The sequence below is a fragment of the Adiantum capillus-veneris genome, chromosome 11 (assembly GCF_014529385.1).
Source record: "Adiantum capillus-veneris isolate H3 chromosome 11, ASM1452938v2, whole genome shotgun sequence".
NCBI classification, from domain to species: domain Eukaryota; kingdom Viridiplantae; phylum Streptophyta; class Polypodiopsida; order Polypodiales; family Pteridaceae; genus Adiantum; species Adiantum capillus-veneris.
This window is the reverse complement of record NC_140941.1, coordinates 15,402,293-15,414,032: the sequence shown is the minus strand read 5'-3', so window position 1 is coordinate 15,414,032 and position 11,740 is coordinate 15,402,293. Positions and strand designations below refer to the sequence as shown.

The following is an 11,740-nucleotide window of genomic DNA, read 5'->3' as shown; positions in this document are numbered from 1 at the left end:
CCACACTCATCTATGTCGGAGGATGAGTTTGTAGCTACACGCGCATTGCTTGAAGCCCAACACACTCCTATGCCTGTTCATATAGATGAACTTGAGAGTGTCGCTATGGCTCCCAATTCATCTATTTCTCTTGACAGCAAAGGCATAAACAATGAGGACAACGAAAAACAAGAGGTATTAATTAATTTTTGTTTTGTGGTTACGTTAATTTTCATTGTTGCATTCTGAAATTTTATTTACTTATTGATTTCTTTGTAGAATGTTGTGGAGCTGGATGAGCATGCAGGTCGGGGAGCAGATGGTAGGCGCCAAGCTTTTGGATGGCAGTCTTCTCTTGCGCATTACCTTGGCAAGCTCCCCCAGGACGGCTTTGCGATAATCCACAAGGAGTACACTCCTTGTGGTCAATTTTGGGTGTCAATGATGAAAGCAATGAGCCGCATCCTATGCCTGTCAACCATATCTCAAGCCTCCCAAGTTATATATCTTGTAAATAAATCTCTGGCCAGTGTTGCATTTGCAACACACATTCGTGGTCGTGTGCTTTGTAACGTGGCCTTAAGCCAAGCTGTAGGTCTAAGCAATGTGGAACAAATTGCTTGGGATGTGCTGCACAAATAGCTTCCCTGCGCCCAAGAGCATCGAGAAAACATTGCTCGCCATATCTTAGATGGCTCAAGCACTCAATAGCTGCATAAATCTTGTAATTAACAAATACGTAATGAGATATATCACATATTTGTACTTTGTTATTTCAAAATTCAAATGGGAATTGATTTTAACTGGTACTTTCCAACTTCTGTATTGAGTTTATGGTACGATAGACAGTACGTGATTGGTTCTATCTTGTGATACGATTGTGCAATTCTCTGAATCAAAATATAGAGTTTTTTTTTATAAATAACATCAAAAAAAGCATAATACTATAAAATTCTTATAATTTTAGCCTAAAAAAGGTTTAAAAAGGCTGTCTAGAGGCCTGCCACAGAGGCGCGCGAGAAAGCAAAAGTAACTTCTACTTCTGCCTTCTCGCGCGCCTTTGCGGCAGGCCTCTAGATAGCCTTTTTGAACCTTTTTTAGATTAATATTATAAGAATACAATGCCTTTTTTGGTTATTCAATCAACCACACTTGGTTGACAGCTCTTCTATCCACATCTCTCTCTCTCTCTCTCTCTCTCTCTCTCTCTCTCTCTCTCTCTACTTAGTTTTACTTATATCACTTAAAACACAAATGCACACGACTCGTTATATTTGAAAAAGCCACGACTCATTATATTTCAAAAAGATATCTTTACATTGGCAAAATTGCATAAAAATCAAATTCAATCTCTTTCTCCTCTGATTCGACGCGCAAGAGCTATATCCTTGGGCATTATTGTCACCCGTTTTGCATGAATAGCACACAAGTTGGTGTCTTCAAAAATAGAAATTAGATGATATTCTGCCGCTTCTTGCAGAGCTTCTACAGCGATACCTTGAACTCGAAACGCCATTCGATAACTTTGAGTGATCTCTTTCACCAAACGTGCGAATGGTGCCTTGCGGATGAGAAGGTATGAAGTTTTTTTATAGTGACGAATCTCTTGCAACGCCTTTGGAATGCGTTGCTTCACAGCAGAAGCCCGTTGTTGAGGGATGGTAGGATCTGGGACATGGGCCTTGCGAGGGCGAACCTTGAAAAACTTTTTCTTTTTACGAGAGGGCTTGCGAGGAGGAGCTTGCGCATCTTCAAGGCCACCATGTGCTCCGACTGGCTCTTCAACTCCACCCTGCGCTCCAACTGGCTCGTCTGCTACATCCTCAAAATCCTCTTCATTTAGTAACCCATGATCACCTCTAGGCTGATCTGACGGCAGAGTTCCGAAGCCACGTGGCAATGTCTTCCTAACCGGAACTCGATGATTGCTTGGGATCTCCTGTCCGCTCCATGGTGGGCTTTGTGCTTCGTTGTCCGTTTTGGTTTCTGTGTCTGATGTCACTACCCGTTTCTTCTTGCGTGAAGGTTGTCCATCTTGTTGCTCTTCACCTGACCATTCTCTCTCCATCTCTTCTAAGAGCTCTTGTTCGTGTATCCAAGGTGGTTTTTGAGCACCTTGGACGGTTGAGTGAGGGTGAGCAAAAAAAGGTTGATCTTTTCTTGCTATTTGCTTTGTGCGTGCCATGTTGTAGGAATGGGCAATATTGAAAATGAGACTCCCTCTTCTCTAAAAGCCCTCTATTTTTTTAAAAAAAAGGTCTCTTCACACTTGACTAGGATACTTAAAAAAACTCTTAATATCATCAAAATATAAAAAACAAAAAATGGATAAATGGAGAAGTATTGTATGCAACTCAACAAAGACATCTACAAACATAAACATTACATTGCATAGCATCATTTGTTTTACATGTTGGGTAACCAACGTTTGCCCACTCTATGGCGATTTTCACGCCACCTAGCATGATTAAGGGGTCCGGTGGAGTTTCTCCATTTCTCTTTAGCAGTAAGTCGAGATTGTCTCCTAACCTCCTTGGCAAGACTTGACTTTCGTACTCGCTCTAAGGTATGACATCTCCCCAAAGAACAACGAACGAACCAATCAAACATATCCTTCATGTAGTTGGATCTCGTAGTTCCACCACCGTGACGTGTATTTTTAAAGTAAACACCTTTGGCTCGATAATGTGATTTTTCCATTCCTTGAGTGCTCCACATGTCTAATGAACCATATTTTGACATAAAGAATGCTCCATGCGCATACAAAATATGCTGCATCAAGAAAAAATGCTTAGATCAAATAAATATTTATGTATAGCATCAAAATTTGAACTGAACAAAGTAACTTACCATGTACTGTGTGATATTGCTCTCTCCCCACGCTTGCACAAATGCTTTAGTGAAATTTGAAATGTGATCTTTGAAAAAATTTTGTTGCTCGCTCGTGGTTTGGGGTTTCCACATGATTTGAAGCACTAACTCCAAGTGGTGCCACACTTGCCTACGCAGATTTACAAGCACGGGATTTGAATCTTGATCGGTCGTACACTTGCAAAGCGCTTTCCATAGCTCCCATGGAGCATCCTCTTCACCCCTCTCCTTTCGCATCTCTGGTTTCTTGAAAAACCTACGTGCTTTCACACCATTCATAGATACTTTTTGTGGCACTTCATGCATATTTTCCACCTCACCAATGATAGAAACATTGCCACCATGACATCCAATCGAATTTAGAATTGTTTCAACTATTCCAATGGCTTCCACGGATCTGGAAAGTGGTTTCATTGTGAAAGCGTACTCTATGTGAAGCTTTAACAAGCGATCAAATATACGCATAAAGGCATGCAAAGTGCAAAAGTGTACATTTGTAAGTGGAAAATTGATAATGGGATGCCATGTTTTATCTTTTGTCGACCGATTGGGGACCTCCATGATAGGACACTTCAACACCGAGCACACCCAATCCCTTGCATCATCATCCATTGACCCTGTTGCTTGACTTCCCTTGACATTTTTTTTGAAGACGTGGAGCCACGAGTACTCTCCTTGTATCCTTGTACACAATATGGACAAGAAAGAAGTGATGAAGCACCTTGTTTACACCCAAGTATACATTTGATTGTTTTTAGATCACCTCCTAAGTGCCACTCAACATCAAATGTACCTACTCCATCTACTTCTAGCTTTTCTCCCTCTAGTTGTGCCTTAATAACCTCTGTGATCCACGGGATCATAGAGAAGACCCATGCCAACACCTCATGAGTCTCTTTCGGAACTTCAAAGCTCCTAACCACCATATTTCTTTTTCCGATTGTACACTAAATGATGGTTTCTGAGAATGATCACCGATAGCATCGACTTTTGCAAAAAACATTGCCTCATTCATGAGTGTCACACTCATACGTTCCAATCTCCGTCCTTTGACAATTTGACATTCATCTAGCTTAAGAATAAATATGAGCTTCTCTCCAAGTACTGAAACAACACAGGAATTGAATTGTTATACTAAATGATATTCAATACAAATAAAAAATGACATTACAATTTGTATTACCTTGTGGAGACAACGCATAAAATTTAACCATAGCTCGTTGTACTCGTTTCAAGTCAACAAAAATATTGTTGAATTGATGATAACTAAAAGACTTTGCTCCATTATGAATAGTATTGCCTCCCTTTATATTACCACGTGACTTGGCACTCGTGGAAGAGTACACCATGGATCCTTCAATGTGTTTGTATTCGCCAAGGGATTCCCGAACGAGATCATTGTTTGTTTTTTTTGCAAGTCGGACCCTATGTGGAATAGGAAATAAATTCTCGTTGATGCCTTGCTCTCGTAATGCATCTTTCATCAATCCATGAAGTGCACGGTATGCATTTGTGCTGATCCCAACCTCATCACAAGCTCTCTGGACATCATCCTCAGACACAAGGTTAGAGATCTTTTTTAGGATCTCCTTTGTGATGGCATCTCTCATGTGTTTGGCCTTTTCACAACCTATGATGTAAAGTATATCTTCCTTTGAGATGCATCCTAGGAGAAGATTGCAACGGTCCTCTTGTCTAAAATTTCCACACACAACTTGTATATATGTCCTATTTCAAAAGGTGAACCGAGTTACAAATTGATGAAAATTATTTGAGAGTTATGAACACTGTGAATTTAAAAAAATACATGGTTGCCATGATTCGCTTCTTACATGCCCCTCCATTAGAAGCTAAGTTTTCAATGGAAGAGAACTCCCTCTTACGCTCACGCATGCCAAATGGAGTGGCTTTTAGGTGCATCATTGCAATCTGTAGCTTAGTTACCTCTGTTTCTGTAGCTTTCATCTCCTCTTTAAGATCTTTGAGTTGTTTCTCTATGGAATGTAGTTGTTCTTGGAGATTTGTGGAATGAATGTGTAACACTTGACATTGTTGTCGGAAATATGCCGACGCACCTGCGTGATTGGAGTCCAATCTTTTACAATACCCAAGAAGACCACGTTCTTCTTCTCCCACATATTTGATTAAGCTTGGGAGTGTACGGAATGTCGGACGACAGCCCACGAGCGGATCTTTTGGATACAACCCTCCATCAATCCACAAGTCAACATTGGTTTCTCCTCGAAACCGTCGTACGGATGTCGGTTGAGATGCTTTCTCGTCATTTTTTTTTGTGGGAGCAAATTCGATCGGTAGACACAGACTGACATTAGTTGACCTAGTAGATGACGGCGCAGGTGATTCATTGGTTATGTCGCGAAGAGACATGGTGAAAAGTTATGATGGGAAAAAAATTTGATAAGATATACTTTTTAGGATAAACAGACAATTTTTGGGATAAAAAGACTTAAAAATATTTTTATATATATATAGGTTCAATTTTTGAGCTCAAAGGAGGGAAATTTTTAAATTTTAAAAATTTCAATTTTTAGGATTTATTAGATGGACGTTTTGATGATGTGGCATTATCTATTTATTCTTGGAGTTAATGTAGAGAGGGACCCAAGGAATTTTAGATTTGGAGCTTATAAAAGTTAGATTCTTCTAACAAAATACTGTTCTCTCTCTCTCTCTCTCTCTCTCTCTATATATATATATATATATATATATATATATATATATATATATATATATATATATATATATATATATATATATATATATATATATATATATATATATATATATATATATATATATATATATAGGGACCGTTTGAAAGCTTAAAAGATCCATTTTGAAGATTTTATAAAAAATTCAAATTTTTGGGGTAAATTGATGCACGAACTGAAAAGTGGATTTTGTCATAACTACTTACTCTCTTTGTTCGGTGATAGGTAGAGAGAGAATGGTTCTTCTCTCTACTTTTACTCCTCTCTCTCTTTTTACTCCCCTCTCTCTCCTAGTTTATCCCCCCTCTTCCTCCTACTTTACCACCCTCATTCCCTACTTTCCCCCCCTCTCCTATCTAGAGAGAAGTTAGAGAGAGAGCTACACAAGTAGCCCTATTTATTGTCTTTGTTCCCTCCATCCCCTACAAAATTAGCTTTAATCCCTTAAAATTAGGAATCCTTACATGGCCCAAGGGGGTCCAATTTTTTCCTAATGGTCCTTTGACAGCATACTTAATGTCTTCCCAAGTTTGAGTGTTTTGAGCTACTTGATTATCTTTGCAGTGTTGTTCCACCAAAGCCTGGCATCCCCAGTGAGACAAAACATAGCCAACATTGCTTGGTTATCGGGAGTAGTACCACCAGCAGCAAAATAATCCTCCATCTCTTCGAGCCACATTTTTGCATCGCGCTCAACTAGGGCTCCTTCCCCCTTGAAAGTGGGAAGTTTAGCTTGCTTGAGAAGTAGCTTTTTCTCTTGAAGAGATGTGTACACTGCACTTTGTGCAATATAGATTAAGTGAAATTTTATTTGATACAATAACTTTAATCCACTTTAAGACAAAACTTGATCAAACAATAGTATAGGCAAAAGTCAATATTAATCCAAACTTTATTCATATACACATTATTTGCTACCAAGGTTGTTAGTCTTTAGGTACAAGGCTTGTAATGTCTCTATATTTTGAGTTTAGTGATTACAAAAGAATAGGCTAAAGGATCAAAATAGTAAGTTTCCTTTGACCCTTAAAAGCTACAGGATACACGTATGGGTCGAATCCTACCACCATGGATAACTTTTGTAACTTGGTTATAGACCCATTGAGTCTAAGATATCTTTTCTCCTCCCAAGGTAATGGTAGCATCCGGATTCTTACTACCAATGAAAAGATAAACTTCGATGACTTTTAATTCCTCTACCCATGGAAGTTTCTTGAGGTTGGTATCCATGCACCATATCTTGTCAGCATCAATGATATAGATTCATCCAGATGGACTCCAGTTGATACCCCATCCTCTATGCACCCTTGGGATAGGTGGTGCAAACACCCTATCCAATATCATCATCACCCTTTTTCGAAACTAATAATTTGGTGATTGACATGCATTTTCAAACATGATGGTGAACACCTGGAATTTCTGGTAGGCTGAATGAACATTTTCCTATACCAGGAAAGTTCAATCTTCAATACCATATAAAAACTTAAAACAATTTTTCTAGGTTCTTCTATTATTTCAAACATTCACATCCTTCAACATCTAAACATCAATCTAAAAATCTCCCCAAGCTTTAACATAGGCTCTGATACCAATGTGAGGTCCTTGCCCCTTGTCAAGAGGAGCGGAGCACCTTTGATAGGTCTCCAATCCTGAGAAATAAAAACTAACGGACATTGCCTTAGCTACTACGTAGCCACGGGCATGAACCGTTAGTGAAGGATTGATCCTATCTCGTTATGGCGGAGCGTGACTACCATAACCCTATCTAAAAACTATTTATAACCAATTATACCTAAAGGTAGTGACCTACCTGTGTGCTTTTTTCCCCATGTTTCAGAAGCACAGCTGCCAAGGTTTATCTCTTTTAAAATTTATGACTATTAAAAAAAACAATTTCTAATGTTGAAAAGTTACCCGACATAGAATGATATCCTCGGGTATCATTCTCCCACTTTCCACACCGCACTCACCCTTCTTTTGTTATCTAATTACTACCACACTATTTAAACATACATGTTCCTTTACTTTATTTCAGATACTGGTTCGTTAAAACAACCCTTCAAACTACCAGTAGTCAAACGAGAAGTCGTCCAATTGTAAACCAACAACCCTTGGATTTGGTTCACTAAAGAATCTCTACTGGCGCTATTTTGTCCGATCGGTATATACATTATTTATAAAAACCCTTGTCATCATGAGCGTCCCATACCGCTCGACAAGTACTCGTGCTAATCTGGACGTACTCCCGCCACAGCAACAGCGGTGCCAATCTGGGCGTCATCCTCATGCCACAGCAAAACAAAACTGCAGTATCTAGCTGGGCTAATCTGGGTGTACTTCCACCACAGCATCAGCGGTGCCATCCTAGGCGTCATCTCACGCCTCGGCAACTGCCACATAATGCCAGCGCTAATACGTAGAGAAACTTGAGAGAAACCATACTGAAGGTTTTTGACAAACATTCTTTCCTATAGCAACCAGTTTAACCAGACATTCTTTCCTACTTGTCAAACATATGCCGAGTTTCTTGGGGTTAAGCCCCTTGGTTTCGGTCCGTATTTTCTTTTCATAAGGTTAAAAATATATTTCTATGATATTGCATATGCAATGATGCATAACATGAAACTGCCATACTAACTTGTACCATAGCTCCCATTGATCCGATTGGTGGAGACATAGCATTTTTTGCAGGAGTTCTCCCGTTACTTGTACCGGCTTCATGATCATTAGCACGTTTTGGAGCACGCTTTGGAGCCATTTTCTTTTGTATTACACTTACGTCATACACTTAGAACTTTAATTTGGTCAATTTTTCTAGTAATCTCCTTGAAATCTAAGGTCATTTTTTTACATATAAGTAATCTTGTTATTTTTCTTGAATATTACTTTACTAAAATTTTCCAAAGAGAATTTGTAATTTGAATCCTCGCCAACTCGGATACACACTTAGTGTTGTTGTTCTACATCTAATTTCTATACATCAAAATATTTACTAATTTTAATTAATCAAAAATTAAGTGTGAAAACTACGAGCGAAAGTTTAGGAATGCATTACTTTTATGCATGAAATTTCTAATCCAATTCTAACTTCAATTTCTATACTTCAACTAAATCAAATTTTAGTATTATTCAAAATACTAATTAATCTTATTGACATTAAAATTGGTGAATGAGAATTTCATCATGCATAATAAGAGTGTGATGAGTACTCTTAAGAATATATTAACTATCAATTAACTATGCATAAGTTAATAGTGAAAATATACTAACTAGAGAGAGTAGGTATACTTAGAGAGATTAGAGTAAGAGAAAACATACACACACATCTTTTCTAAAGTTAACTGAATCTTACTAATTCATTAGAAAGATTAGAGTGAACGAGAACACACACATATCCTTTTCTAAAGCTAATTGAATCTTACTAATCTATTAGAGAGATTAGAGTAAGAGATAACACGCACACATCATTCTTAAAATTAATTGAATCTTACTAATCTAATAGAGAGATTAGAGTAAAAGATAACACACCCACATCATTCCTAAAGCTAATTGCATCTTACTAATCTATTAGATTTTTTGCTCTCTTAGTGGTTTGTGGAGGATTCTTCTCTAAGAGAAGTGGCAGCACTTCGTGAGTGCTATAGAGGCAATCTCTATGTTTAAAGTGTGAGGATGCTTACTCTATTTATAGCAGAAAAGAAAACGTCCAACTTTTTATCCAAATTTTTTTTTTAAAATTTTATTTATTTTTGATAATAATTTCATACCCGCGTTTTTGGTTCCCTTGTGGTACCCATGAACTTGACCAATTTGTCCTCATTATCAAAAGATAAGGCCACACAGTCCCCCTCATTAACACTAGGTTGGTAACCTAACAGGACATAAAAGTTTCCTTTCAGGGTTTTGAAAAAAACCTCCAAAACCATAGTAGATCCACTCATTTTGTAAAATCCTTTCATGAGGTTATAGTTCAAGGCCTACTACACATGTAAAAAATAAGAAACTTGTAAAATTTCTCATCTTTTGGTCACAAGCCTCCAAAGTTGATGGACCAGTACATTTTCATCAAAACGGTCATTTCTTACGTTTTGTTGCATAAAAATAAGATTAGGGATTTTTATAGAACTTGAGATAAATTCCCTAGTTAACTTCAATGGGTTGGTGATCAAAATGTATGATTGCTTCTCACTCACTATTTTTTGTTTTTCCAAAAGAAATAGGTACAAAAATGTTGAATTTTTACCATTCTACAAACCTATCATCAAAGTTTCTATAGCCACGCTCAATACAAATAATATATGCATGTTTTCTTGGTTCCCTATTGTCCTTTAGGTTAATAAGTAGCCATGGAGCATGTCAAAAGAATAATACATCTCTTAGTAAGGGGAACCTTGGGGACAAAGATGAAGTGCTAAATACAGCATACATGAAAAAACTGGGTTCAACATTATGAGTTGTAGAATCCCATAGAAACTATTCAATATCTAGCCAAATTTTATCCTTATGACTAGATATGGTTACTACCTACAAAATGCATGTAGTTGTCGCAAGAAACTAACAATATTGAAAAAGCTATACTTGATATACTAGAATGTTTTGTTTTCTTCTATAATTGAAAAATCAACATCGTTGTCTACTATGCAAAATAGGGTATTAGGTGCCCCAAAACTCAAGGAATATTAGCTTTATGTTATAATATGTGACATAGAAAATCAAAACTGAATTTGGATATCATGAAAGCCACCAAAAAAATCATAGAAGAGCTAAAACTGGCTAAAAAACAAGATTTGACAATTTTTGTAATTTGGTCATAACTTACAACTTTAACATTTATTTCTCCCTAGAAGCATCAGGACATGTTGAGGACTACTAAAGATAGTTCTCTAGCATTATAGACCTCACAAACATGAATTCTAGAGTGGTATAGTTGCAAAAAGTTGAAAAAAAGCAAAAAACAGGACCCGTTTTTTCACACAGTTTAGGTTGTGAAATGTTGTGCAAGGACAAGGTTAAAGAGGGAATTGATATTCCAAAAAAATATCGAGTTTTTTTCAGCTCATGAGAAAACTTTCTAGACAGATAGCACCTCAAAATCCATTTTGAAACTCTTGACATAATTCAAGTAAAATGGTCAGTTAACAGAACATAAAAGTGTCCCAGGACATCAAAGTGTCCCATTACCAACCTAGTGTTAAGATTAGTCAAGACTAGCCTCTCCTTTTCATGTGACAGTGTGTCCCACTTTGTCCCCTCCTATGTGAGTCCATGTGCCTTCATGTGTCATCCATGTGTATTCTTTTGTCTTTATAATTAGTTTATTTATTTCCTTAATGATAATTTACTTTACATTTTTAAGTTAAACTTTATAGTCTTATACTAACTTTACAGTAGTAAGAGAAAATTCTATAATCAGTAAATAAGTCCTGCAATAAGTTAGTTAGTGATTCGTATAGCTAAACATGTCAGAATTTTGTAGCGTAAATTTTAAATTCTAGGTTTTGTCAGCCTACGATTCATAATTAGAACTCGAATCTTACCCCTCATCTCGCCATCAGCTTCATCAAGCGGGTCTCTCACGTGCGAACCAATTGCCATAGTGGGACACAAAGAGAAACAATTGTGCACTCCAAACATCACCAAGAAACGGGCAGACTACCACTCTCATGCACCTCTCAGGCGAAGTGGAGCTCCATCACCCTACTCTGGTCTTGCATTTGCGTGTTTTGAAATTAACTCTAAAGTTGAATTTTCATGTGCCTTACGCCTCCCACGCATAGTGCAACTCCATTGTTCAGCCCTAGTTGGCATCCTCCATCTCCCATTTATTGTCCCCTAGCCAACCACAACAAGAAGAAATCTATCTCCTAACTCGAACCATACAAAAAAAATATCCATCTTTCTTCTTGCATGTCATGACACTTGCGATCCCTTCTCTCTCTCTCTCTCTCTCTCTCTCTCTCTCTCTCTCTCTCTCTCTCTCTCTCTCTCTCTCTCTCTGTCTCTCGTCTATACAACATTTCTAGAAACGTGATGAAGGAGCGTGGCACCCCATGCAGAGCATGATAGGCAGACTCTCGTGTCCTCTCTGCACCCTCCATGATATTTCTCCCCCTTCCCACCGTTGCATCTCCCACTGTCCTGTGCGCATCCTATATTGC

At 37.8% G+C, this 11,740-nt stretch overlaps 1 protein-coding gene across 1 annotated transcript; it reads right to left on the bottom strand.

The window, feature by feature from the left end:
* Positions 1–4,617: 4,617 nt before the first annotated feature.
* On the bottom strand, positions 4,618–5,238 carry LOC147446921 (uncharacterized). The gene has a single exon (XM_086523541.1). The coding sequence runs from the start codon at positions 5,236–5,238 to the stop codon at positions 4,618–4,620; it is 621 nt and encodes a 206-aa protein (XP_086379667.1).
* Positions 5,239–11,740: the final 6,502 nt, after the last annotated feature.

Excerpts from the sequence above, each read along its gene's own strand:
- LOC147446921 (XM_086523541.1), bottom strand. The coding sequence starts at position 5,238 with ATGTCTCTTCGCGACATAACCAATGAATCACCTGCGCCGTCATCTACT.